The sequence below is a fragment of the Mustela nivalis genome (genome assembly GCF_964662115.1).
Source record: "Mustela nivalis genome assembly, chromosome: 18".
Lineage (NCBI taxonomy): Eukaryota > Metazoa > Chordata > Mammalia > Carnivora > Mustelidae > Mustela > Mustela nivalis.
The window spans coordinates 2,531,069-2,558,176 of record NC_139037.1 but is presented as its reverse complement, the minus strand read 5'-3'; the positions used below and the strand labels follow the sequence as shown (position 1 = coordinate 2,558,176).

Below are 27,108 nucleotides of genomic sequence, written 5' to 3'. Positions count from 1 at the left end.
TGGCTCTGATGGCCTGTCCGTCCATGTCTCCCGTTTTTCCTGGGCTGCTGTGTACCTGCCAGGTGCCCTGACAGCTGGAGCATAGTGCGGGGTGAACAAGACAGCCACGGACTCATTTCCTGATCTCCTGGAGTACCACTCTAATGGTGAAGGATCAATGATAAAGTCAACAAAAACTAAACCAGAATATGTCAAGTGCAGGAAAAAATTATGAGAAGAAAACATAACAACAACAAAAATCAAGGCAAACACCCCCTCCCCCCAAAAACAAAGAATTAGATGACCAGATTCGGGCTTTGATGTCTGAGCTAAGTGCCGGGTGACAAAACGAAATCAGCCATGCTCATGGGGGAGATGGTTCGGGCAAAGAAAAGTGGGCCCAAAAGCCCCAAGGAAAGGTGCTAGCCTGTTTTTCAGGTTTGTTTTTTTTTTTTAAAAAGATTTTATTTATTTATTTGACAGAGAGAGAGATCACAAGCAGGCAGAGAGGCAGAGAGATGGGAAAGTAGGCTCCCCCCTGAGCAGAGAGTCCGATGCGGGGCTCGATCCCAGGACCCTGAGATCACGACTGGAGCGGAAGGCAGAGGCTTAACCCTCTGAGCCCCCCAGGCACCCCTTGTTTTTCAGTTATTTCTGCCATTTGCTTCACTCACGATGCCTGGGGAAAGGAGGCTGCACATAGTGAGCCATCTAAGGGCAGACTTTCTTTCTGACATCTGCACAGTATTTTCATGTAAAACCAATGACAAAGTGCTTCTGCAAAGGGAGATAGTGCCCTGAGGTTTTATTGAAAGTATGAGCAAGGCATACACCCTTGAGCTATGACTGTGCTTAAAACATGCTCAGTAAGACCCTCTGGTAAAAAAAAATTAAAATTTTGCCACTTAAATGCTTCATTTGACTTTTGGTCCTGTATCAACTGCAAAATCACTTGTAAAGGAAGCGTCGTTCAAAAATCAAAAATCCAGCTTTGTTTTTTAGGAACAGAGACCTGGAGGGAAACCCCAAGAAACCTCAGGCCCTGGGCAAACAGGTGTGAGCGCTTCTGTCCCTGCCTGTGAGGAAGGCCGGGACAGCTCTCTCCATGACCAGGGTCTCCTACAAGATAGCGCGGAGCGCGGGAGTCCACGCAGAGACGGCAGGAGGCTGGGAAGTGAGGAGGGCACGGAGGGGAGCTGCCCGCCACCCGCACATCACACCGGCTCTCCGTCGCGGACACTAGCACTGAGCTGTGACCAGCAGTTCGCACCCAGGGAACTTGGATTCTGCAGTATGAACAGAGCTCTCCCCCGGCAGTTACACCAGACCGAGGCTCCAAGGACAGCTGGGCGTGCTCAGACCTGATCCCTGCTGGGGCCTGCTCCCCGACCTCCCCCTCCCAAAGCCAGAGCACAGGCGCTCCTAACCACGGCCACCATCTACCCCCACTTGCTCGTCACTCACTCTGCTCCCCGCGGCCTCTGAGCTCCCAGAGCGACCAGCGCGGCTCTAACAACCAGCAGGCAGGCTGAAGCACAGACAGAGCCGGGCCTGGACAAGTCGGCAGCGCGCGATGGCTACCTTCCTTCTCACCAGCAGACCGCAGGCAGTAACAGAAGGCTGGCACGTCCTGGAAAGGACCGACCACAAAACGGCTCACGCGGCAACGCTCTGAGCCCCGCTGCACAGGCTCCTTAAGTTCCACAGGACCCAGGGCAGCACATCACAGGTCGGAGACAGCTGAGGGACGGTCAGGGCATGGTTCCTCCGCACAGCTGCCTGTCACGTCTCCGGCCCTCTGCGGCCTGGCCAGCGCCACCTTCAAGGTGGCAGCACCCAGACGCAGGCCCTGCAAGCAGGAGACAGCCTGCTGGGCTGAGATGGGGGCCTCGTAGTGGAGGAAGGCCCTGCGCTGTGGCCCCTGCCACGTGAGCCTCTGGGGGACCGTGCCCAGTTCTCGGAGGGCTCTCTTCAGCTCACTCACTCGGGTGCCCCGTGGAAGGTTCCCGATGAAAACGGTGTTAGAAGGCCCATCCTCCCTCTGCCCGGAACAGGATTCTGGCTGCTGTGGGTCCTGGTGTCTTCTGACAGTGCTCAGGGGAGGTGGCTGCTGGCTGCCGGTTCCCAGAAGGTGCCGGGGCTCGTCCTGAAGGGTGACATCTCTCCCAGCCTGCCTCTCTCGGCAACGAAGGCTTCTGAGTATGGGGATTTTCCCCATCACCTCAGAGCTGATCTGAAAAAGCAAAGCAGTTCCAGCTGTTCTCTGCGTGTCTACACTCGGTCAGGAGGGAAGAAAACTCGGACCGCACAGGGGCCGCTGCCTTCCTCAGGCAAGCAGTCTGCCTGCCACGCTGCACCACTGGTCCAACATGGCCCTCTGAGAAGCAAGACCCCTTGGCCTTAATCAGTCACTTTGACCCCACGCCGCCCCAGCTGAAGTCAATCTGGGGTCCCCAGAGCCACTCTGGACTGTCTCCTCTGCACTGTGCCTGACACGCCACGGCAGCTGGCAGAGAGAATGGTTTTCTTTATCCTCCTAGAGGCCCAGGAAGCAGAAAACCAAAGGCCTCCTATGCAGAAGGGACAGTAAGCGACGTTACTGGAAGGAGGCTCCCCGGCCACAAGGGGCAGTGCGCCTGGTTGACCTCCAGAATAACGGGGGTTTCTGCTGCCTGCCCTGTCCTCCCAACTGATGCCTTGGGTGGGAAGGGTCTTCAACGAGCCACCCAGGCCGCCTCCTTCTCCCCACCTCCACTGGAGGAGCATTTCTCAGGGACCAAGCCTCTCAAGGTGTCACTGGAAATGCAGAAACAAGGCAGATCTGAAATAGAACACCACGTTGGAAAATGCTTTCCAGCAACAGGTCATTGAGCTACCAGCTAACACTCCAAAAAACGTTAAGTCTCGATGCACGGAATTCCTATACGAAGGAAATGTTGGCTTTTTGGGAACCTGCAACAAATGAGGCGGTAGAAGAACCTCAAAACATGAGGTGGTTCCTGGTCCTTGAGAACTGGGATTGACAAGTGGGGCCTGCGTGCACAGGGACTGCCCGGACCCAGCTTGCAGTGTGCAGGCTGACGGTCCCAGCCCGGTGCAGCCGCCACACATGGCATGGCCCTGTGTGTTAGGCTGAACCAGGAGAGTGGAGCCCGGGCAGAACCGGTCTTCTGTCACTTGAGGAATCGCATGGCAGAAAAGACACAGCAACGCACCATTTTAGTCCTTCTTAGCAATCCTCATTCTTCAGAGATGCTTTCTGCCCTTCATTAGGGCACAAACCCTATGAATGGCCAATTACTAAGAGGCGGGCAATGGTCCAAACACCGGACTTCCCACAAACATGGCTATGTCAGAATACAGATCAGCACAGGAGTTAGACAGGTAAAACTTCCGTCTAAAAACAAAGAGCTTAACGAATAACAGGGTTCTTGTTCTCTGCACCATCTGTAACTGGAGTAATGGTTCTTACCCTTGCCAGAGAGTCAGAGACCTCTGCAGAAGCTGGCTCTGCAGAAGTCCCCGGGAGCGAGTCCCCAGCAATTCTGGGTGCAATTTCCCGAACTCTGCTCAGAGATCCCCAAACCACAAGAGGCACACAGGCCCCAAGTGAAAGATCAGTGATTCAGAGGAAGAGCCAGAGAAACTTAAACACCAAAAAACAGTCGATTCCAGTACCTTCTCACAAATGTTAAGGCTCCTGATCCTCATTAATACAGTACCTGGTTCTCTCTCCTAGCACTAAGTGGATGACACTCTCCACCTTGTCACAGCCTTCCCCTGGCTCCGAGCCCTCTCCAAATGGACAGTGCCCCTGCTCCCAGCACGGCCACGTCAGAAGCCTCTGCAGGTGGCTCTTGTCTACTGGGGTCTTCAGAGTAGCACACAGATGCCCGGATGCCAAGGACTGGTCAAAGAAAGACCTACTCCTTCTAATGTTCCCCATTATTGAGACGCAGAGAAACAAACAGAAACCATGTCTGCACCATGGAAATGTGCAGGAGATGTAACAACTCTTTGCTAAGCAAAAGGAAGTTTTCTTCCACTTGACTCTCTGCAATTCTTTTGAACTGACTCATCCAAAGATGACTAAGCTCACGGGCCAGTACCCTGAGAGGCTCTGGTCCCAAAGAATCCTAAAAATGACCTAAGTCTAGCCAACCAAACTCCAGCCCACACCCCAATTCCACCTTCTTCAAGAGTTCAGATTCCTTTGTCCTTTCAGAGTTATTTCAAAACAGATTTAAACTGATCATAATTAGATTCTTTTTTGTTTTAAGTAAGCTCCATGCCCAACATGGAGCCCAGCTCAGGGCTCCAATTCACAACCCTGAGACTAAGACCTGAGCTGAGACCTAGAATGGAATGCTTAACTGACTAGGCCATCCGGCTGCCCCTAAAATGGTCATAATGAGATTCTTAAGGATGTCTTAAGTTACTAGGATCTAGTAATTAGAAAGGATGATCAAATTTAAAATTGCCATTACAATCAGAGGAACTGACTACATTCTTTTACGGAAAAACTGAATGTCCCTCCACTGTGACACCAGCAGGCAAGAGTAGCAAGGCCAAAACCCTGGCAGACACCACGCCTCCTCCAGTACCCACCCGCAGCTCTCTTGCCTGGGTGACCGCCCTAAGTTCTAAAACCCCCATGTGTTTCTGCCTGGTGGAACCACGGGGCTCCCTCGGGCCAAAGCTAGTGTTCTCAGGAAACCCAGCCCAGGGGGCAAGGCTCCACACTCTCCCAGCAGACATCTACCGTGTGTCGTGGGGAGCAAAAATACGTCCTTCTTTGCACAGCACAGGCGGCTACTCTATCCCGAGCTGGCACACGGACAAACTGTAATCAGCTGAACAACAAAATGATTTAACCATGCACAGATTATGAACTAAGTCTACAGCACCGCCACACACACACGCAGACTCATCTTTAGAAATGGAAATGGCCAAATGCGTCACTTTTACGTAAAACTGCTCATCTCAAGAGCAGGATGTTTTCTGGGTAAGGAATGACAAAGCTTAATGTCAGCTCATGCTTCTGTGCCCACAAGTTCTAAATGGAAAAACCTCCCTGTCCACAAGGTGGCTTTCGCCACTTTCCCAGCTGTTTGCCATTTCTGTGCTCTCTGCGGAGTGGCTGGGGCCGACGCCGCTCCCTCCGCTGACACAGAGGCCTCTGTGCCCCAACTGAACCGGCTGGCTTCACGCTCAGGACGGCCCACGGCAGGGCCGCGCTGTTTTTCCTGGCTAGCAATTAGGAACATTTGTTACCTTCTGTAAGTGTGCCCTGTGAAATGAAAGATTCTGCCTGTTAATCAAACATAAAAAAACTACTTCTGCTTTTCTGTAACTATTCCATTCCATAGTAACAGACGAAATATGATTTTTTAATATGCTACAACCACGCTTCTCTTACACTTACAGATGTCATTTATAAATATACATTCTCTTTAAAGATTAAATGAAAAATCCTATTCCCTGGAAATACAAGCTAACTGCAGTACACAGCAGGAATCTCACTCTCAAGGCACCCGTGGCCAACCCAGGATGAGACTCCGGCCCTAATCTTGCCTCCACTACCCACCGGCTTCATAATCGTGAACCTGTTGCCTTTCCTGGCTCTCGCTTTACTTGACCAGAAGATCCAGAGACTGGGAGGGATGATATCTAGAATCCCTATCATTCTAAAATGTCAGGACATGCTTGAGCAGCTGCCGGCAAAGAACCAGGAACACTGTTAGTATTTCTAACGTGAAACAGAACTTTCACCAAAATTATTAGTTGTCTTGCGTGAGACTAGTGCTTATCATTCACTGAGTGAAAATACTCTTAGATCCAGCACTTTCAAAAGACCAAGGCGAAATCATTCTCTAGAGTAAGCTTGCAGGAAAGCCACTGAATGCACCGTCATCCAGATGCCATTTAAGCCTGGGCAGCACGTGTTTGCTTTCCAGTTAGAGCATCTCTTAATGACAACAGGACTCATTTAAGACAACTTTTTGCACATAGTTGGTCAAACATGTCACTTACTAAAAAGCCCCTATGACATTAGTCCTTTAGAATTATGCTTTGACTGTGGGTGCTGAAGGACCAGCAATGACCACACACCACCATTGCTTCAGACCATGCGCACCATCAGGGCGATGGTTCTATTGGAAGTGGCCATGGAAGTTACTAAGAAGAACTGTTTAGGGGCGCCTGGGTGGCTCAGTGGGTTAAGCCTCTGCCTTCCGCTCGGGTCACGATCCCAGGGTCCTGGGATCGAGCCCCACATGGGGCTCTCTGCTCAGCGGGAAGCCTGCTTCCTCCTCTCTCTCTGCCTGCCTCTCTGCCTACCTGTGATCGCTGTCTGTCAAATAAACAAATAAAATCTTAAAAGAAAGAAAAAGAAAAACCCTTTACTTCCTGGTATACATGATGACTTCAAAACCTTTGTCACCACAAGACACCAGCTTCCAGCTGCAAACGCCAGCTCCTGCCTGCCTGATGCTCTCCAGGGGGCAGGGGCAGCATAACAGACAGGCCCACTGGAGCAGTAAGGTCCCCTCCTGCTGGGCCAGCTCAGGGCCAAGTGTGGGACGAGTTCATGCCCGGCAGCTCGAGGCTCAGTTCCACACCAAGTGTCAGCCACGGGGGACGAGCAGCCCGCGCAGCCCACCTCACACTCAGGAATGGGCCTGGCACACGCAGCTTGGACAGTCCTGTGTCACCGCCATGCACGAGCCCATGACTTCTAAGAGCTGGTACACGTTTAACCATCTTCCATCCTGGCTTCTGGTTTTTACCAGTTAGGAGTATGCAGAGAACAGAGGCTCCTTGTGGAACCCGACGCAAACACGCCTGGGTGGAAGGCTGACCTTGGGGAATGGTTTCAAATGTCCTGCTTTCCCTACTGACTAGTGTTGACTACTAAAGTATATTCTTTTTGTGGGCAATTTAGGAAACAACGAAAAGAAATCTGAAATCCCAGCTTGCAGAAAGAACTGCTGTTAATGTTCGGATACACTTCACCTGTTTGTTCTTTTGGTGGGGGGAGGGGTATAGGGACAGGGGAGAGAATCCCAGCAAGCGCCACCCCGGAACACAGCCCAGGGGACCTCCATCCCATCACTCTGCGGTCCTGACCTGAGCTGAAATCAAGAGGCGATGCTTAACTGACTGAGCCACCCAGGCACCCCTCCATCATTTTTCTATACATGTTTTAGCATAATGAATATAAAATAATATACCAAACATGTATAAATTCATACTCTGTGCTTTTTCCACTTAGTATTTATTATACCATCAATGCTTTCTCATGCCATTAAATACTCTCAAAAAAGGCTCTCTGCACTTAAACTACCGGGTCAGAACACTTTAAGGCATCACATTATGCTGGGTACTCATGTATCTCTTATCTAAATTTTTAAGTATTTCTCTAGGACAGCTTCCTAGAAGTTCAATTATTGGGTCAAAACCAGCATATCTTTTCAAACAGAAGTATCAGCCGCTCTAACTTGCTGGCCCAGGTGTGGGTAGGCGCCAGCTCACCTCTGGCTGTCATTTCCAGACAACAATGCTGCTATACGGGCTCGGAGAGCAGGATCAAGGTCCGAGAATGGCCATTTCTCAGAGGTCCTTTTTCCAAGCCCTTTACCTCAAGGCATCTGTCGTTCTCAACAAGTCAATCAACAGGGCCTGGTGACCACGTGGGAAAGTCCCTCCCCACGGCGGTGGGTGCCCCAACTTGCTTCTCTGAGTCTGCACACAAAGGAATGACCCTGCCCGAACCCCACTTCCTGAACTACGGAGAGAGTAACTGAGGAAGGCAGACATCCAGGTGTTGGTCAGTGGTGCCCCACTGCTCTCCTTTGTAATCAGTGATGGTACCTCTTCCACTTACTGTGGGGAGCAAGGGGGTTGGGAAGCCATCCTTCCATCTGTGGCCTTGGTGGCAAGAAGCAGTCTCAGGGGTGCCCTGGCTCTCTCGGAGCTGCGGCCACACCCCGCTGCTCGACCGCATCTCCAGGGAATTCTTGAAGCAAGTCTTATACCTTCTCCCTGCCTCATTCTAGCTCAGCAGAAAGCAGTAAAAGAGATATGGGGCTCGGCTGTCCAGAGGCTCAGCCCAGTGGGGCCACGTGAGGGGACCGCAGTGTGAGGGAAAGCCTGGGGCCTTGCCCACGCAGACGGCTCCGTCCTGCCGCTGCCTTCCAGGAGCTCGTGCGGGTCCGGCAGGCAGCCAGGCTCCCAAGCAGGTGCTTCGCTGCTCCGCCGTGACTCCTGACACCTCACAGACCTGGAACTGACTGGCCGCGGGGAGCTGCTGGAAGCTGGCTGCGAGGACTTGGGCCACCGTCAGTGGACTCCTGCCAGGGCTGAGGGATGCAGGCCAATGGCTTCTGAGCCACTGCAGATCACCTTCCACATGGCTGTCGACAAGCAGGGACATCGGGTTACTGTCCCAGAGACGTAGCGACTGGCTGGGCTGGAAGTGCTGCCCAGAGGGTTAAGGCCCGCCCCACGGCCAGGTCTCTCACACCATGCACCAGCCTGGCAGAGATCCTGGGGAGAGCGCTTCCTGTTGCCAGGGCGGCCCTGCTGACCTGCTGGATTGGAGCGGGGAGCGGAGCTCAGGGAGCGCTAGGTTCTCAAGTGGGACAGTCATGTGGCCTTGTAGCTCAGACATGGCCAAGTCCCCCAGAGCTCTACAGGTCACCCGGTGCACAGCAGACGGCTCACCCAAAGGAAAGGAGGACCCCGCATGAACAGAGCAGACACACCTTCTGGAAGGAAAGTCTTTTTCTCCCTCACTGAGAGGCAGTAAAGGACACACGGTGACAACACAGTGCCATGGAGACACGAGCAAGGCCCCACCTTGGCTCAGTAAACCACTCAGAGGGTAACCAAGGATTCTGCCCGCAGCGACAGTGTCCAGGGACATTTCTCACACTTACCTACTTGCATGTCACACCTGTGATGGCCCCAACAGCAAAAATGGCCAAGTTCAGCAGGCACTTTGCAGGTACAACCTGTGAGGTCAGCACTGACAACACCCCACCTCACAGATAATTTAACAAAGGGGGGGCTTGCAGAGGGTGTTCCAAGGTCACAGATAAAGTGACTGAGACGTGTTGCTGCGGCTTCTAAGCTCACTCTAAACCACTGATCACCTGGTCCCCATCTTTAAAACCACAAGGCACAAGCAGAGAAAAGCAGGTGGTGGGCCAAGGAAGCTATCTGTTGGAAGTAGCTACAGCCGACAGCGGAATCCGTAGCAGCCTGGTCCCCACACAGGGACACCATGCACATCCCTGAGAATGTGGGACAAAGGCCAGGGAGTCAAGCGTTGCACAACCTTTGTGTAGTAGGAACGAGTTAAAAATATATCACATTCCGTGTGTGTTTCACAGCCCTCATCTAAGGCGTCTACAGTGTTTAGAAGGAACAGTGATGCCATATGTTCCAACGAAATACATAAGAAGCAAATTCTGGGATTCTAATACCTACACAATGATGTCTATGGGTAGAAAATCACAGAAGAATACGTCAACGCTATCAAGACTCCATACAAAAGAATACCATAGCCCGGCACCGAACTGCCCCCGCCCCTCCCCAGATCTTCAGTGGAATTCAGGGATGGTTTTCCCAGTGTCGAGGAAAACTCGCTCTGGCTGCACACACAGCAAGGCCAGAACAGAAGCCCTAGGGGCCGGAGAAAGTCGCTGCTTTCCCATGATTCATGCAAAAGGAGGCCCAGGGTTGGAAGAACAAAGAACCCAGGACCCCAAGATGAGAAATGAGAAAATTTTAAAAGTTTGTAATTCTTGCCTAGGCCTCACTAGCAATGAGGTGTTCCAGGAAGAGGATGAGACGGTTGGCATGGCAACAAACAGCACCAGCCCGAGAGGCTGCACACAGGATGACCAGCCGTGTCACTGGTCCCTCCGGTTCATGTGGTTTCCTCTCACACACGAGTCTCCTCACCTGACATGACCTATAAGATCATCTGTTGCTGTTTTTTGTTAAAATCAGCGGGATGTAACCATGGCTATTCCCCAAAGCAGCACATCTTTCTCTCTCTTCCTGGAGAGACCACACGGCGTCTTCCTAAGGTGAGCTGCAGTCGGCCCTCGTGTATGAAGTGCTGGCCCCCGAGGGACCTGCAGCCTCACTGCGACTAGCCCCTTGTGTGGCTTCCCCAAACCTGTCCTCTCAGCTGTGAGCAAATGTCACTTCGCTCCTCTGACCGGTGGAGCAGCCTCCACCTGGAAGCTGTGGACCCAAATTCCAAGGTGAACCCAACTTCTGAAAGACACCAAGGGGCATGTGAATATTCACACAGGGTGCCACTGCCTTCCCCTGGACACTCGCCTGCACTCAGAGAGACCCGTCCCTTCGCTTCTAGGTCACACATGCTCCTCCTCTGCTTTTCTCAGGACTAACCTAGAAGGCACAGGCCCCAGGCAGCCCAAAACCACCTGCCTGTGGCATCTGTGGGAAAGGCCCACTGTGCCGTGGTGTTTCACTTTGTTGCCCATCTCAGAGGTGGATGTGACTGGTTTTCCATGGCCAAGGGAAGGCTCTTTTCCAGCTCTGATGATTGGGGTTGAAGGAACGGAAGACACGAGCAACAGCTTCAATCCAGATGAAGCACGACTCTCCGTTTCCCACAGGTGGGCCTCTAGGACAGGACTCCCTCTGTAGACTACTGTCACGCATGCTTGTGACTGTTCCGCAGATGAAGTCGCAAAGGCATCGGGTTACGGAGGCTGTGGGTACTGCCCGGCGACCCAGGTCACGGCAAGACAAGCTGGACTTAGAATGGGAAAGCTGATTAGACAGCAGGTTGCCGTGGCCAGGACGGCGGAACACAGCTCTCAGAGGTGAAACCCGCTGGCCAGCAGTGTGTCATGGCACTGGTCTTGAGTGGACTGTTCCTTCTGCCATCGAGAACTGCTGTCTTGCCGCAGGAGACCTGGAACCTGGCTGCTTATCAGAATCCCACAGGTTTGCAAAGGAGATTCTTGGGCCCATGTCTGGAGACTATGATGCAGGAGCTGAGTTTTCAAAAGCTTACGGGTGATTCTAATGCACAGACATGCTGGGCCTAGGGACAGCTGCCAAAGAATGCCACACAAGAGGAGACGCCTCCGAGCTATGGGCCACTGCTGGCCACAGGACCCACCTTGGACCATATGATTCCCGTCGGCTTTGGGCGCTCACACCCCGTGGCAAGGACTCTCGTCGGAGTGAGAATGTAGTCCACTGTTAGGTCGTGGTCCTCGAGCAGCGCTTCAGGTATGTCGACGACCTGGTCAGACAGAAGAGGGTGAGGGAGCTAACGGGGAATGTGGATCCTGTGCTCACTGCGCCGCACGGCAGAAGCACAGGGCTCAGCAGCCTCACGGGGTAAGGCTTCACCGCCAGACAGCGCCAGCTCTGCCAATACCACCAGTCCCAGCAGACGTGGAATGAAGGCAGACACCAGTCTGTCCCTGTGTGTCTGTCTCCTTCCCTCCCCGCCCGCTCTCTCGGGGGTATGGCAGTAGCTCCGCTTCGCCTGTCCATGGGCAGCACCTGGCAGTCATGGACGATGGTGACCACAGGCGTCCCCTGGCTGACTGCTCCCATCGACACCATCATGGCATATTCCAGATCAGCGTAACCTTCTCCCTTCCCAATTCTCCAGCCTAAGAGACACACAGCGCATCGGTATTTCAGGAGGAAATGTTTCATCAGGTTGTAGTGGAAACAGAAACTTGGACTCAATGTCCCTGGCACCTCCATAGAAACTTCCATAGAAAGCCCACAGGGAGCCCTCAACAGTGGGGCCTGGGGGCACACCAACGCCGCACACATACAGGGGTCAGCACACGGTGAGGCCAAGCTTGAGCCTTTCAGTTGTGTTACAAAAGGCAACGGAACCTGCATTAATGTGAGCAGAACTCACATTTAAAAGCAATGAATAGTAGCTTGGTTTTTTAAAAAGATTTTATTTATTTATTTATTTATTTTTTTATTTGACAGAGAGAGAGAGAGAGAGAGAAGTGAGAGAGGGACACAAGCAGGGGGAGTGACAGAGGGGGAAGCAGGCTCCCGCCGAGCAGGAAGCCTGACACAGGGCTCGATGCCAGGACTCCAGGATCATGCTGTGAGCTGAAGGCAGACGCTTAATGCCTGGGCCACCCAGGCGCCCCGCAAGAGTAGTTTTTAAAAAGATTAAGGAACAAATTCCCACTAAAACCAAAACCTTTTAAATCAATTTATCCTGGAGAGGAAATAAAAACTAAAATCAGGGATACGTATTTCAAGAGGACATCACCTTGTCTTTTGAAAAGTCCAGCAGTCCCTGGAAGAGGGCCGGGTCGGCAGAGCTAGTCCCATACTGAGGACTCCTGAGGGGGCTGCAGAAGCTGAGCTGAAGGTGCATGAGAAGCTACAGAGCAGGTAAGAAAGCAGCAAGACGGGAACATGGCAGTAGCCCTGGCTCCCACAAGAGCCGATGTACCCCACATCAGGAAGCCCACGACACTGCCGAAATTCTAACTTCCGCTTAACATCCGCATCAGCATCCCCACCAAGGGCGTCGCTGCCCGAGCCTCTTTCGGACATTCTCATCTGTCATCCTACTTCTGCAACTACCAACCTACAACCATGCAAGCCGATAACCGTGAGAAAGACAGCGCGGAAACGGCCAAGGACAGAACAGTGCGCAGAGGCAGGCAGTAAGCGGCAAAAGTGAGTAATGACCACATTCCCTCGCCATTAAAGGCCACTCAGACGGCCTATGATCCACCACTGCTCACTACTGGGTCGGTCAACATGGAAGTCTGATGATTCTAGCTACGCAGAGGGCGTAGGGAGAGGTGAGGTACGGAGCTGGGGATGGGAGGCAGGCCACCTCACAGCGGGTTGTTCAGCAACTGCCACCAGGATTTCAAGTCTGCGCTTCGGTTCGACAGTTCTCTGCTCGAGTTATGCCATGGATGGCTCTCGAAGGCACACAGAAAGTCTACCACAAGACTACACCTCACTTTAGTGGGATCTGCAAGGGGAAAGCCAAAACCAAACCTTGGCGACATCTTAAGTGCCCAATGGATGGGAGTCTTCTAGAAGGGCACAGAGTGCTGTACGTGCTGCTGCCTCTCCTGGGAACAGAACCAGGACAAACATGACCCACACACAGAACGCAAGACGTGTGTCGACACAAGCAAACGCCGACACTGGGCATTTGGGAAGAGGGTGACTCTTCTGACCCCACCTCCCCAGCGTCAGTGCTGACTTGGGTGTGTAGCACCAGCACACCACACCAGGGTCCAGCTGCTGCGTCTGCTCTTCCGGGCACTATGGGCTCAAGACAGACACCACCTTGGCCTGACACCTGGCCCACAGTAGGCACCCAGGAAACATGTGCTCCTGGGAACCCATTCCTGATGACACAGCTGAAGTGTTGTAACTGGGAGCACGGGGAGAGCAAAGCACACTGCGCTACAGCGTCTCACGTTCTACTGCGAGAGCCGGCAAACACTGTATGTTCCAGGTGAAGGCATCAAAGGTCAACATTTAAAAATATGATGCTCGGGGTTTAGAACGAATGACTTAAGAGCATCTCTCGCAAACTGTTGGAAACGTCTCTTTAAGGAAGATCTGGGCTTTAGCTGGTTAATTTCCAAAGGGGCAGTTTTAAGGACGGGCGTCTTGGAAGAGTCTGTCCCTCCTGGAGGGAAGGAGCAAAGGGAGCGCTTTCCCAGCAGGGGGCACAACCACATTGTGCGAACCCGGTCTGTGACCAGCTGACCCGTCCTGGAAGCCACTGAGCCCGGGGCAGTATAAGCAGCAGCATAACCAGACCGTCTCCTGAGAGCACTGAGCCGGGGCTGGGGTAGAGAGCAGCGGAGGAGCCAGAGGTCCCAGGGGAACCCCAGGGTCCCAAGTCCCCCAGGCGGCTTGGCAGAGGGCAGATGGCAGACAGCAGCATGGGACACCCTCCCGCTTCACCTGCCTGAGCGGCGCAGCCTCCCCAGGCAGGCTCAGGACACCCTGTTTGCCCAGAGGCTGCTGCTTCCTAACAGAAGCAATGTCTTTCCATTATCTACTGACGGACTATAAGTAAACCCAGCTCCGGTTCCAGGCAGCTCAAGATTAGAGGAAATCTCTCTCACCACCCAAAGAGAGAGGGGCTGACTTTATGTTTCCTGCTAAGAAACATGGCGATCCCGTGAAGGTACTGAGTGTGAGGAACCGAGTTAATTTTTCAAGACGAATGAGAGATACAGTGGCTTCAGAGGACAGACGTGTGTCCAGAAAACTGAAATTACTTACCGTCGGTATTTAAAAGATGAACACGTCAGTGTGAAGCTGAGGTCACCTCAAGGAGTTTCTGATTTTAATCTTACCTTTTTCAGAAACAGCAACGGACCCCACCACAACCAAGTCCACAAGGACCCTGGAATCCAAGCCCACGGGAGTGCTGTAGCTCCTCACGCCCTGCGGACACAGATGGGGGCCTGAATGCTTCCTGGGCAGCGAGCAGCTGTCCCACCTCGCGGTTCACGGGCGAGGCGCACTCAGGGTCTGGGTCAACCTCCTGCGAGAAGCAAACTCGCCCGACAGCGAGCATGCAGCATGGAAGTGGTATTTAGGAAGACCTTGGTTCAGAAACCATCGTAGGATAATTTCCCCAAATTTCTTCCGCAGGAGAGATCCCACTTGGAACTGAGAGCACAAATGAGTAAGATGTTAAGTTTACAATACTGAGCAAATCATTTCTTCCCACGCGGCAGAAGAGCACAGCGGTTAGACCAGAGGTACAGGAGTCACGGAGAACCGGGTCCAGGTCCCCCTTAGCCCTGTGACCTCGAGAGGAGGAAGGTGACCTTCCGTTTCTTCACCTCTAAGGCAGAGCTGTCACCCGCTGCCCCGTCAGACTGGCGCTGGGAGGCAAGGAGATCACGGAGGTAGTGCGTTTTAGCACAGAAGACGTGGGCAGTTAATGTGTGGGACAGATTACATATAAAATACTGGGGCTATTACCTTCAAATGCAGCATCTTCACTTCCAAAATATGACTATTTCAGCCAAAATGTACCAAAAGTACACACGTTTACACTAGCGAATGGAGGCTTGTATTTACAGAGTAGGGAGGCTAATATGGTCACAAGTCTCAGATAACAAGAACTACAGTTCAATCGAAGAGCCAAATCAGGCCCCTGTACAGACCTCTGCCCAGCACGGGAGGGTCACCGCATAGAGTATAATGCCTCGTCTACAAGTACATGACAAGGCACTTATGGGACCAGTACACAGAGCTGGTCTGGGGCCTCTCAGGAGCCACCAGTCACCAGCCCACTGTGCCCCACGGTGGGAAGGCCCGCCCACATCCTCAACCCTGTTTTAAAGGGCTTGGTGCCTGGCAGCCTTGGTGAGCAGAAACCCGTGTTAAAACTGTCCATCAGACTTCCTCCTCCCTCCAAGTCGGCTTCACCTGCTCTGCTGGCCAGACAGCGCGTGAGCAACCTGATTCCCCAAAGTCCGGTTTGATTCAACAAAAACTCAGCTGACAAACATTTCTGTGTGCCCGTGGAGGCGGCTGCTGGAAGACTCTTGGGTTAGAGAATAAACACAAAAACACCAAGATCACAAAGGCAGCTGAGACGTGCCGGAGGCAAAGGCTGTAAAGGGACAAATTCAGAGATTTCTCTGCCAAAAAGTAAGGCCATATCTGAGTCTCCTAGAGTTGACCCACACGCGGACAGTATTTCTGCCACTAAGCTCTGGCAGAGTAAATAATGATATAATGATTGCACCAGGACCCACACCTGCACACAGACGTGATCCTAAGAGCCTCTCCCCGTGCCATCAAGAAAACAGAAATGTCCTGTATCTTACGTGCCGACAGAGCCCGAACTCTGCTGCTGAACCCTTAGTGAAGTTCAGGCAGGAGAGCTGGCCTGGCTCTCCCGGAGGCCTGGCCACACTTGCGGGGGTCCATTTAAGGGACCAGCTGGCGCCGGCGCACTGCAGGGAACTGCTGCCAACACACACTACGGTGTCCGCCTTTCGGAGAGGATGCTGTAAGGCGACACAGATGAGTGCGGCCGACACAGGCCCCTGTGACGGGCCCTCAGACACGTCTGACCTGGACCTCAACCACCCCAGGGCAGGGCGCGCTGGTACTTCCGAAACCTACGACTCGTGAGCCGCTCCCCGCACTCCCTGCCGGCTCCGGGAAATGTCAGCTCCCGTGTGCGGCCCGGGTGGCCGACTGCACGCGATCACACAGTTTGCGTTTCTGAACACCGACCAGAACCGTGACTGTCTTATTTTTCTAATTTTCCATTCGCACTTTTTTCTACATATATTTTACTGTTTTACTTTATCACACACACTTTTGAAAGCTGTAGCAATCTGTATTTTTGGAAAAAGGTTATCAATAAATAACAATATAAACATACAATTTTTAAATATCAGACCTAAGTGGAAAATCTTTTTTAAAAAGGAGTATCTCGATGTCCTATTTTTAATTCCTAATAGATCAGAAATCAAATGACCTGCGGTCTATTCTAGGAGTGTGAAAAAAGTCACCAAATTCTATTTCTTTATCTGCAAGATACAGGACAAATCCCCCCACGGGGCACCCTAATGTAGTATCTACAAACTTCAGTTTTACCACATTGTGAACACTCAAGAAGACCACAGAACTTAATTACTAAAGCCATTACTCAGAACTGGCGAGGTGATTTCCAGTCCCAGTATTCTGGAAATTCCTGAGTCCCCAACTGCTTTGGTGGCACTTAAGAAAATGCTATGAATCACCAGACCATGGCACAGGTTAACCCCAGAAGGCGCCAGAGCACCACAGAACTTTTCATTTTTAATGGGGAATTTAATTTAACAGGGCACAATCTGCTAACTTGGGACAAAAGAGAAAGTGGGTGACTCAGATGGAAGACACGCCCTCACGGTTTTCTCCTTGGCTCCTTCACTGACAGGCCTGCTGAACACTTTCCCATCTCCACTTCTCTGGCTTTGTGAAAAACGAATTTCGATTTTGTGGTGTATTTCACGTCTTCTAACTCACCAGAAGTCGCGGCTGACAACCGTGCTCTCCTGTGGTGAGGCGGCCTCCTGCACTTACCTGAGAGGTGGCACATTTTCTCAAGATGTCTTTTGTTGCCCCGGGAGGTGGTGTGATCTTATTAAATAACCCCGTTCTCAGTCGTGGTGTTGGGACCAACAATGTTTTTTTGCTCTTTTAAAAAAAGATAATCAATAAATTACAAAATTAGACACAGAAAATTTTATTGCGTATGATAGCATTTCAGGGGCAAAAACAAACTACTATTATTGGCATCTTTTGGTGTGTGCCAAGGAAATGATTCCTTTGCAAACCCAATTAAATAGTGCACGGCGGTCCGTCTTACTCAGGGCCACTACCCTACCCACTTAGGATGAAGAGGCAGTGAGTCGTCAAACTCCCGAATTCTACTTTACTTGCACTCAAAAACACTACAGGCCAAAATGACCAGTAAATCCAAATGAAGACCTGTTCTCATTAGGACTCCGCCAGGACTTCCCTGTGTCCTCCCCTCCCAGCATCACACACTACAGTTACAATGTTTTGTTTTTTAAGACTTTCTCTATTTACTCAGAGAGAACAGGAACAGGGGGAGGTGCACAGGAGGAGGGAGGAGGAGACTTCCCACAGAGCAAGGAACCGGCTGTGGGACTCGATCCCAGGACCCCAGGATCACGACCTGAGCTGAAGGCAGATGCTCAACCCACTGAGCCCCCCAAGCGCCCCCATTTGAAACCTGCATTACGTCTCAAGCCTTCACGACCAGTTTGCTGTTCAAAAAGTTCCAGCGTCAGAGATTAGGACTCATGAGAGTAGATATTTTGTATTAACCTGAGTCCACAGCCCCCTTTCTTCTATTTAGTCCCCAAACACCTTGTTCTGAGTCCCAGAGTGAGGACTTGCAAAGTGCAGGCCTCTGGCCAGCAACTGCAGCCCCTGGGCACCTGTGAGAAATGACCAGAAGCTTGGGGGCAGGCACAGCAATCTGTTTTCACAAGCCTGCCAGGTGATTCTGATGCCCAGGAAAGTTCCAGAGCCACTGCCACAGGCATCTCTGCAGATTATGCCAGGGCAGGCCATGAGGCAATTGTAAAATTTATAAAATCTAATCTGTAAAAAGAGTATATTTTAGTTTTGTGCAAAAGATGACAGCCTGAGACCAATATAGGACCTGTAAAATCAAAGGCTCGCTTACTTAAAGCGTGAGAGAAGAAATATTTCAACACAGGTCATGACCACGTGCTCTTTTCCTGAGGAGTGTGAAAGAGGTTTGGGTTCATTCACAGTCTGAAGATTCTGGTGTACTGCACATTATCCTGGTCACTCCCTCTTTTCTGGAAGCTGCTTATACTTTAGAATCACCTGGGGAGTGGGAGTGCACACCCACCCAGAGCATCTGATTCAGGACCTGACCATCAGCAACAGATAATTTTCTAAGTTCCCTGGGTGGTACCAATGTGCAACCAGGGTTGGCAAATGTTGACCTGCAGTGGTTCTTAAGGCACCATTAGGGTGTTTATTAAAAAAAAACTTCAGAGAGTGGCTCAGTTGATTAAGCGTCTGCCTCTGGCTCAGGTCATGATCCTGGGATCTGAGGAACAAGCCCCACATCAGGCTTCCTGTTCAGCGGGGAGTCTGCTTCTCCCTCTCCCTTTGCCTTGTGCACACACGCACTCTCGCTCTCAAAAAAAGGGGGGAGCGGCGCCTGGGTGGCTAGGCCGTTAAGTGTCTACCTTCGGCTCAGGTCATGATCTCAGGGTGCTGGGACTGAGCCCCGCATCAGGCTCCCTGCTCAGCGGGAAACCTGCTTCTCCCTCTCATACTCCCCTTGCTTGTGTTCCCTCTCTCACTGTGTCTCTGTCAAATAAATAAATAAAAATTAAATTTAAAAAATTTAAATTTAAATTAAAAAAAAATCTTAAAAAAAGAAAACAATAAAGTCTTTTTTTTTTTTTTAAAGATTTATTTATTTATTTATTTAACAGAGAGAAATCACAAGTAGGCAGAGAGGCAGGCAGAGAGAGAGAGAGAGGAGGAAGCAGGCTCCCTGCTGAGCAGAGAGCCCGATGCGGGCCTCGATCCCAGGACCCTGAGATCATGACCTGAGCCGAAGGCAGCGGCTTAACCACTGAGCCACCCAGGCGCCCAAGAAAACAATAAAGTCTTAAAAAAAAAAAAAAAAGACTCTAGAAACCTACTGAAGGTCTGGGGTTGAGCCTGAGATACTGTATATCCCCAAGCACAGGCCACTGTGTCCCCAGGCATGGACTGTGGCCATGTGCATCAGGATCCCTGCCTATACTCAGGTGTAGTCTAGGGCACAGAGACCACATACGTCTTCTTGTCTTTTTCACCACTATATGCCTGTGCCCACCAGAGAGCCTGTACTACCACAGATTCTCAAAGCTTGGCTTTCCTGCCCCTGAATAAAAGAGACAGTGAAGGCCCCGCTAGTCCATCTTGCTACCCGGCCGTGCTCCTGCTACAGGCTATCTTGACTAATCTCCAACACACCCAAGGCTTTGATCCATGCTCTGATGGGCTGACAGGTAAGAACCTCATACACGCAGAGAGCTGGCTCTAGAGTCCGTGTGGGTTGGAATCCCGGCTTCACCATTACTGAACAGGGGACTTGGCCAGGTCACTTGACCTCTCTGGGTCTAGCTTATTCCACGTCATCTGGGAACAGAGATCACTCCTACAAGGTTGTTGGCTGAATTAAATGAGACAACGGAGTGCACTGTTTCCACAGGGCTTTGTCTTCACACAAGGCGACCACTCACTTCGGGCTCTTCTCCACTGCCATTATCTCCTCTAGTTCATTCAGGTGAACCACTGACTGGGAAAATACAGCTGGCAAGAGGGAAGGCTTCCAGTAGGGCCTGAATGGGAGGCTCCTCTGGGGCTGGACTGCAATCAGCTAACAGAATGATCCCCGACACGCAATCCTTGAAAGAAGGAGAGGAGGATCCCTACACGCACACCCGCCCCGTTCCCTGTAAAATCACTTCCTGGCATTCCCTTCTCCACGCAGGCTGCAAGGTGCACTGTGTGACCGAGGCCTCGCGGGAGCGGTGGGAGAGTGGACTGGCCACACAGGCGTGGCCATTAAGGAGAAATTCCAAAGATCTGGATGCCCACCACCAACAGCAAGGCGTCTCAGCAGAGCAGCAGCAGCTGTCGGAGTCACTCAGTGCGGACAACGGATGCTGCTGCTTGTACAGTTTCTATTTAACTTACGGGTTTATCGTGGTTTTACGCTGCATCAGAGCTACAAGCATGTAAATATATACCAAGTTTTCTGATTATACTTATTAAATTTAGTGAATTTAGGGGCACCTGGTTAGCCCAGTGGGTTAAGCCTCTGCCTTCGGTTCAGGTCATGATCTCAGGGTCCTGGGATCCAGCCCCACATCAGGCTCTCTGCTCAGTGCAGAGCCTGCTTCTCCCCCTCTCTCTGCCCGCCTCTCTGCCCACTTGCAATCTCTGTCAAATAAATAAATAAATAATCTTTAAAATTTTTTTAAAAATTAAAGTTAAAAAAAAAAATTTACTGAATTTAAAGCAACCCTGGGGGTGGTTTTTTTCCCCCTCGAGCAGGGGCCTATGTATGTAAGTTAGGAAACACTGTTCTCATCAATAGATTTTTGGGGATTCCATCATATTTCTTACTCATGGATTATCACATCTCAAAGAATTATAATATTAAAGCAGCAAAAGGAAATAAACACAACCTTTCCCTGAGGAAAACACATCAGACTAAATGCGGAGGAAGCACATCAGACTAAAGACTGCCTCAAGGTCATCATTGTGAACGTCCTTTATCTCTGAATTTAGAAACATTCATGACTTCTGACAAATCAGAGAGTTCTGGACTGTTCCTAGAAAAAACAACTCCAGGAGTCTGTTCTGTCTGGAAGAGAGTCGGAAGCACAAGCCTAAGTATGTAAGCCGCACACATGTGCCAGCCACCGGGAGGATGTGTTTTATCAGCGGCCAGGACAGCGGCTCAGGGAGCGGGATTACCTGCAGCGCCAGCAGCCGAATGCCTTCCAGTGGCTTATCGGGGTCCACTTTAACTTCCTGTGCTCTGGCAAAAACCTCTAGTTCTCTGATGTTTTGGCAAGCCAGGTAAGAGCCCTAGTTAGGCAAAGAGACAGAGTTGCACTTACGTCGAGGACGAAGAAGCGAGCATTGGTCTGGGGAGCATCAGGATTGACTTTAATAGTTCTGGCCACTTTGAACGCCTGCAAGCGTGGGAAATGCTCGGCAGCACGGGAGGCCCCCTGTTTTCAAACGCGATCGCACATTACTGACAAGACAGCACGATCCTGGGCCACGACACGCAGGAGCAGATTGGTCTAGCATCTCACCCAGGCAGGTGGGGCGCACGAAGTCTGAGACAAGATCTCAGCATCGCCCGAAGAAGTGTGGGACAGCAGGGTAGAAAGTGGCTGAGAAAGCTAGCTCCAATTTATTTTTAACCACACTAAAGCATATATTCCAAAAAAGTGTAGAAAGTATATAGTCTGATGAATTTTCACAAAATGAACACACATGTGTAGTAACTGCCTAAACCCTGAGTGCATGACCAGTAGCCCGGAACTCCCTTTCTAGACATTTTTTACTGATTCTGTGCACCTTTCTCTTTTTCCCTGTACTTCATGTACACTTCCCTCCCGGGGATAACAAGCACCAAAGCAAAACAAAGTAGCAATAAAAACACCCAAAAAGAACAGTTTTTCAAGGGTACAGGATGGCCTCAGAACCAGCTCAGCTGAGAACCAGAGAAGGGTGGGAGCTTGTTCCCAAGAAGCCAGGCATGGGAGACCAAGTCCAGCCAGAATGGGGGATGATGGCGAGTAAATCAGCCACACATCCTTTGGGCCTGATAGAGTCATCAGTGTATTTTCAAAAATCCCGTGGTTTTCCTGTGAAAAACACGCATGCTGAAATTATGAGCGGTGTATGTTTGCACATTCAAGCAAACTTATTTCCTGTGAACAGTGTCATAAACAGACACCTGTGACTATCTTCTTTCTGAACAGTGGGGAAACTGAGGCCTGAATCATCTATCAGGAACCGGCAAGGCTGCCTTCTTTCGAAAGGCGCTGGCCCAGGCCCCCCTCTCAGAGGGCATCATTCCTTGCTGTTCTTAAGGGAGCCAACTTTGAGAAAAGGGCCCCAACAACAGTAGCTGCAACATCACCTCATGGCAAGACACGACCAACCCGCCAACCCTGCACAGAATGGCAAGAGGCCATGAGTGAGGACTAAGGAACCCAGATGAGGGACATCTCAAAACACAAAGGACATGCAGGCCAGTGGTGTGAATTCTGCACTGCTGCCCACTGTGCCCCCAAATCGGATCCGCCATGAGCCTGGACAGTAACTGCGCTATGAACTCTCTCATTTAGGAACAGTGTGTTTTCCCTCTGAGTGCTGAGGAATGCTTCAGTACCTTGAAGTTGGGAATCCTGTGATGAACAGGCCGGGGAAAATCAGCTAAATTTTGTGATTCCATGTAGTCCCAAATCTGCTGACGAATGTCCTGTTTGGAAACACCTACAGCAACAAAGAGTGGAACTAGTTAATGCGGCAGAAAGGAGTCCGGCTGCATGCCCGGGCCGGGGGCTGTTGGGTGCCTGCCCCAGCGGCGCCCTCAGTGTTCCGTCACGTCAGACCAATCCAGGGCTTCTTAGCCCTGCGGCTAAAAATCAGGGTTAGTGATAAACTCACAACATGAAGTCCAAAACCAGAGCAAATTCAATATAATCCAGGTGTTGACCCTAGCTCTAGCTCTACTGGCCTGCAGCAGCAGAACAAAATGCGAAGCGAGCCACGTACCCCCGTTTTCCTCAGGTCTTGCCTGGAAACGCGCATTCTGTTCAGTCAAGGCACTGCAATCCTCGCTCTAAGCAGCTGTTTTTTTTTTAAGATTTTATTTATTTGACAAGAGAGATCACAAGTAGGCAGAGAGGCAGGCAGAGAGAGAGGAAGGGAAGCAGGCTTTCTGCCGAGCAGAGAGCCCGATGTGGGACTGGATCCCAGGACCCTGAGATCATGACCTGAGCTGGAGACAGAAGCTTTAACCCACTGAGCCCAGGTGCCCCTCTAATCAGTTTTGATGCAGGTATGATTTGTGTGTGCAGACTGTGAACCCAGAAAACCTGCCTTAAGCCTACATGCTTTGCAAACCACCTACTATTTTGGGTTATTGATTACAACCTCCCTCATTAGTACAGCAAGTTCTTCCTCTACACCCAACTTTGGAAGCACCTTTGTGTCGACAAGCACTCTTTTGTTATTGGATTCCAACAGTTTTAATGAAATTTACATTAGCCGTGTGTTCCTCTTAAGAGTGGAGAACCATGAAAAGCAGCTTCCAGTTAGATAAAAAACAAAGCCAGCACCTTCCCAAAGACATATTTAAAAAAATACGGACTGAATTTTCATTTCTATTGATCCTAAAGGATATCCTCCAAAGGACAACTGAACTGAAGTCTGCTTCATATCACTTTACCTACTTGAGCTGTCTTCATACAGACCTGTCGCGCGGCCGGCAATGAGAAGCGTGAGGCAAGAAACTCCCCGTGAAGTCATCTCACTCACTGGTGAACTCTCAACACCAACCTTCCCTAACTGCTGGCGCCGAGGAATGCGACCCACCCTGTGGCATCTGCAAGTCACCGGAGGGACACACATGCACGGGGCTCAGGGAATGTGCACCTCCGAAGCGGGCAGTGAAAGCCGACCTCTTCTTTCCAGGGAACTTAGGTGCTCGCTGCAGTTAGATGTGAGGTTCTACGTGCCCTGTGTGTGGCTGGGGCACCTCTCACCATCTGAGCAGGGGGGAGGGGCAGGTCTGACCTCACAGGTCCTCAGTCTCCCTTAAAAGAGGGCTGGATATTGAAAAGTGACCCACGGGAGCAGCCCAGGTCCGGAGACAGCTGGGAACCACCGCGATGGGTGGGGCGGTGGGGCGGGCAGCTGGCTTCTCAACCAGACATTTCTCAACTGTATGGCCTCGAATCATGTCAGTCAGTTCCATTCTGAAAGCTCCTTTTTCATGAGCAGACTCTGAAAACAAGCAGAGGACACTACTGACAAGCCTCTCTCCTTGCTGCCGGCACCCCCCAGGGCAATCGGTCAGCGCGCGCCTTTCTCCTCACGAATTCTTCTCCAGGTCCCTCGGGCGCACAGAGACCCTGGCTGTCAAGCCCTCTCCCTAGTGTGGTGCGCTGCGCGGCACACATTGCCCTGCACGCTGCTGTTCCCGCCAGTCGCCTTGCAGATCCGCCCGCGGCTGTGCCCTTCGTGAGGCTGCCCGGTATTCCATCGCAGGGACAGGCCAAAATTCACTCAGGAAGCCCCTTCTGAAGGCAGTAGCTGGCTTCCAGTCTTGTTACTAACATGCGCTTTGCCACCCGCCCGTTTACCTCCATGTGTTACCCTCCATGTGCAGTTCTGGGGCACACAGGCCAACAGCTAAAGGCTTCCACTGCCTATGCCCTGGGGCTGGGCCTACATCTCCTCTGCTCGGGGTGCAGCCCTGCCCCAGAGCCCCTGGAGCCCACCACTAACACTTCTGGAGCTCCCTGCCCCTGGCAGTGCTACACCACCTCCCAAGTGAAAACCGCTGTTTGGGGGTGCTTCGGGAACACGCGTCTGTAAGGCGCAGCCAGAGCAGGCTGACAGCAGTGTCCACTTGGCTGTGCGTTCCGCCGGGACCCCAGCACGGAAGGCGTCTGCTGCCAAACCTACTCGGCTCTTTGTTCCTTCGACAAACTCACTCTTCAGGGCTCCGTTTCAGCACCACCTCCAGGAAGTCCTCCCGTCCCCTCCCGGTCCACTGCCTGGGGATCCCTCCGTCACAGGGTCACAGGGAGCTCTGGCCTACCACGCCCCGCTGCCCACTTCAGCCTCATCTGCCGTCCCTCCTCGCTGTGGATTCAAAATGTGGCTCGAGCGCTGCTGTCCCCGCTTCCACACACCTGCCCTCCTCTTTCTGCCTGTCCGGCCTTGGTGTGTCCTCTCCCTCCGGTCTCCCCAACACACCCCACCGCGGAGGGGCTGAGTGCCCCGTCACAGGCAGCTGTGCCCCCTTTAGCAACCAGAGCACCCTTCTTTTTAAACACAATTACGCTGGCCCAACTACGGGGTTATTTACCACTTTCACTAACACCCGTGGGCGCCACAACGTTCCCAACACCGTGCAGGACGCTGTGTGGGGCACGAGTAGTGCAAGGGGTTGGGACCCTCGCTCTGCAGAACCCACCAATCGCGAGCATCTGCGCGACTCCCCTTTAGAAAGCGATGCTGACCGGGGGCGCACGGGGGGGGGGGGCGGGTGGTAATAGGGCAGGTCCTGGCCCTTGGAAAAGTTACAGAACACGGGAAATAGGCGAGATAATAAAAGGCGACACAGACTCGGGTGCGGTGCCCCGGCCCTGTCGGTCGATGCCTGTTCACCTCCCCCAACGCGGAGCTGCGTCCGGTCACCCAGGTCTCCCTCCTCCGCCCACCTCGGCTGCGCTCGGCCGGCACCGGCGGGTCTGTCCGTCCGCACGCCGCACGGCCGCCAGCCGGGGAGGCCAGACGCGCGCGCCCGTGTCGCCGGACCGGCTCCGCCGGACTCTGCCCCGGCCCCGGCTCCGTACCGGGCTCCGTCTCCGCCAAGCAAGCCCGCACCCACCTCCGAGGCTCCTCTCCGAGCCTGGCGGCCCCGACGCTCCCGGCACGCGGGCAGGGCCGGGCACAGCGCTTCAAGGGACAGTGACTGAGCGGCCACCAGCCGCGAGCCCCGGTCTCCCCGCTGCCCCGTGCGGACGCCAGTGCGGGACTCGCAGGTGGCGGTCGTGACCGGCCGCGACCCGCACGCGGCCCACGCGCTCGGCAAGCAGCCCTCCCTCTTCCGCCCGTGTCCCCGCTCTGCCGGCACCAGGGTCCGAGACCGCCGGCCGCCGGACCCCCGAGCCCCGCTCAGATCGCTCCGCGTCCCCCGCCCGCCTGTCCGGTGTTCCCGCTCCGCCCCGGGCCCGTCCGCGCCCGCCCCCGCCTGCCCCTCAGGTAGGTCCCCGGAGGCCCCTCGGTGGGTCCCCGGCGGCCCCTCACCCGGCGACCCCTCACCCGGCGGCCCCTCACCCGGCGGCCCCTCGGGGGGTCCCCGGCGGCCCCTCAGGTGGGTCCACGGCGGCCCCTCCCCCGGCGGCCCCTCCCCCGGCGGCCCTCCCGCACCCGTCCCCCGCCTGCCCCTCAGGGGGGTCCCCGCCCGCCTCTCCCGCGGCCCCTTACCCGGCTTCAGCGCCATGACGACGCAGTCAGCGAGCGACGACTCCACAAACCAAATCCGGCGCGGAGTGACGTCACCCGCTGGCGCGCTCTCCCCCGCGCCTGCGCGCTGATAGTTGGGGGTGGGGGGCGGTGGCGTCGCCTTGGAAGCCTGGAGAGTACAGCCCGGGGAGCGCATGCGCACGCGTCTCCGCCGGCCGGGGGGGCGGGACCGACCGGGGAAGACCGACGTGGTTCCCGGGCTGTCATTTGTTTTGGGAGCAGCTGAGGGTTGAGCGCCTGTTCTCAGGGGCGTTTGTCAGGCGCTGGGGCTGCCGAGCTGAAGAAGCCCCTGGATTCTCTGAGCCCACAGCCAATTCCAACATACTCCAGCTCCTCTTCTGTCCCCCCAGAGGCCCCCTCCTCCGGGAAGCCAGCCTTGATTGCTCTTCCAGGATGCGATTCTTCCTCTCGGAGAAAGACATCCAAGTGCTCTCACCTGGGTGTGCATCTGCCTCAGCTGTGGACACTTTAAAATGTCAGGTTGTAAGGACACCTGGTTGGCCCAGTCCGTGAAGCCTCGGACTCTTGGATTCAGGTCCGGTAACGAGCTGATGGTCGCGGAATGGAGCCCCGAATCAGGCTCTGCCCTCAGTATGGAGTGTGCTTCAGCGTCTCCCTCTCCCTCTTGCCGTCTCTCTCTCTCTCACATAAATAAATAAAATATTTTAAATTAAAAAAGTAAAATAAAATGTCCGGTTGCTGGAGTGCGATTTGCTGCAGGTAGGATGGTGGCCA

The 27,108-nt window shown here is 52.9% G+C and overlaps 1 protein-coding gene across 7 annotated transcripts; it reads right to left on the bottom strand.

Moving 5' to 3' along the window:
- Nucleotides 1-418: 418 nt before the first annotated feature.
- On the bottom strand, nucleotides 419-26,398 carry MTHFSD (methenyltetrahydrofolate synthetase domain containing). 7 transcript variants are annotated; one of them, XM_082711623.1, is made up of 9 exons: nucleotides 26,335-26,393; nucleotides 23,568-24,120; nucleotides 22,502-22,605; nucleotides 21,067-21,180; nucleotides 17,101-17,214; nucleotides 14,361-14,451; nucleotides 11,542-11,654; nucleotides 11,150-11,275; nucleotides 419-2,212 (listed from the first exon to the last, which is right to left on the bottom strand). In XM_082711623.1, the coding sequence occupies exons 2-9, from the start codon at nucleotides 23,743-23,745 to the stop codon at nucleotides 1,703-1,705; spliced, it is 1,350 nt and encodes a 449-aa protein (XP_082567749.1). In that variant the 5' UTR covers nucleotides 23,746-24,120; nucleotides 26,335-26,393; the 3' UTR covers nucleotides 419-1,702. The 7 variants fall into 7 exon arrangements, with proteins under 7 accessions (XP_082567749.1, XP_082567755.1, XP_082567754.1 ...); XM_082711629.1 differs by lacking the exon at nucleotides 21,067-21,180 and adding an exon at nucleotides 21,213-21,326 and having other exon boundaries at nucleotides 23,770-24,120; XM_082711628.1 differs by having other exon boundaries at nucleotides 23,770-24,120.
- Between the last annotated feature and the right edge of the window lie 710 nt (nucleotides 26,399-27,108).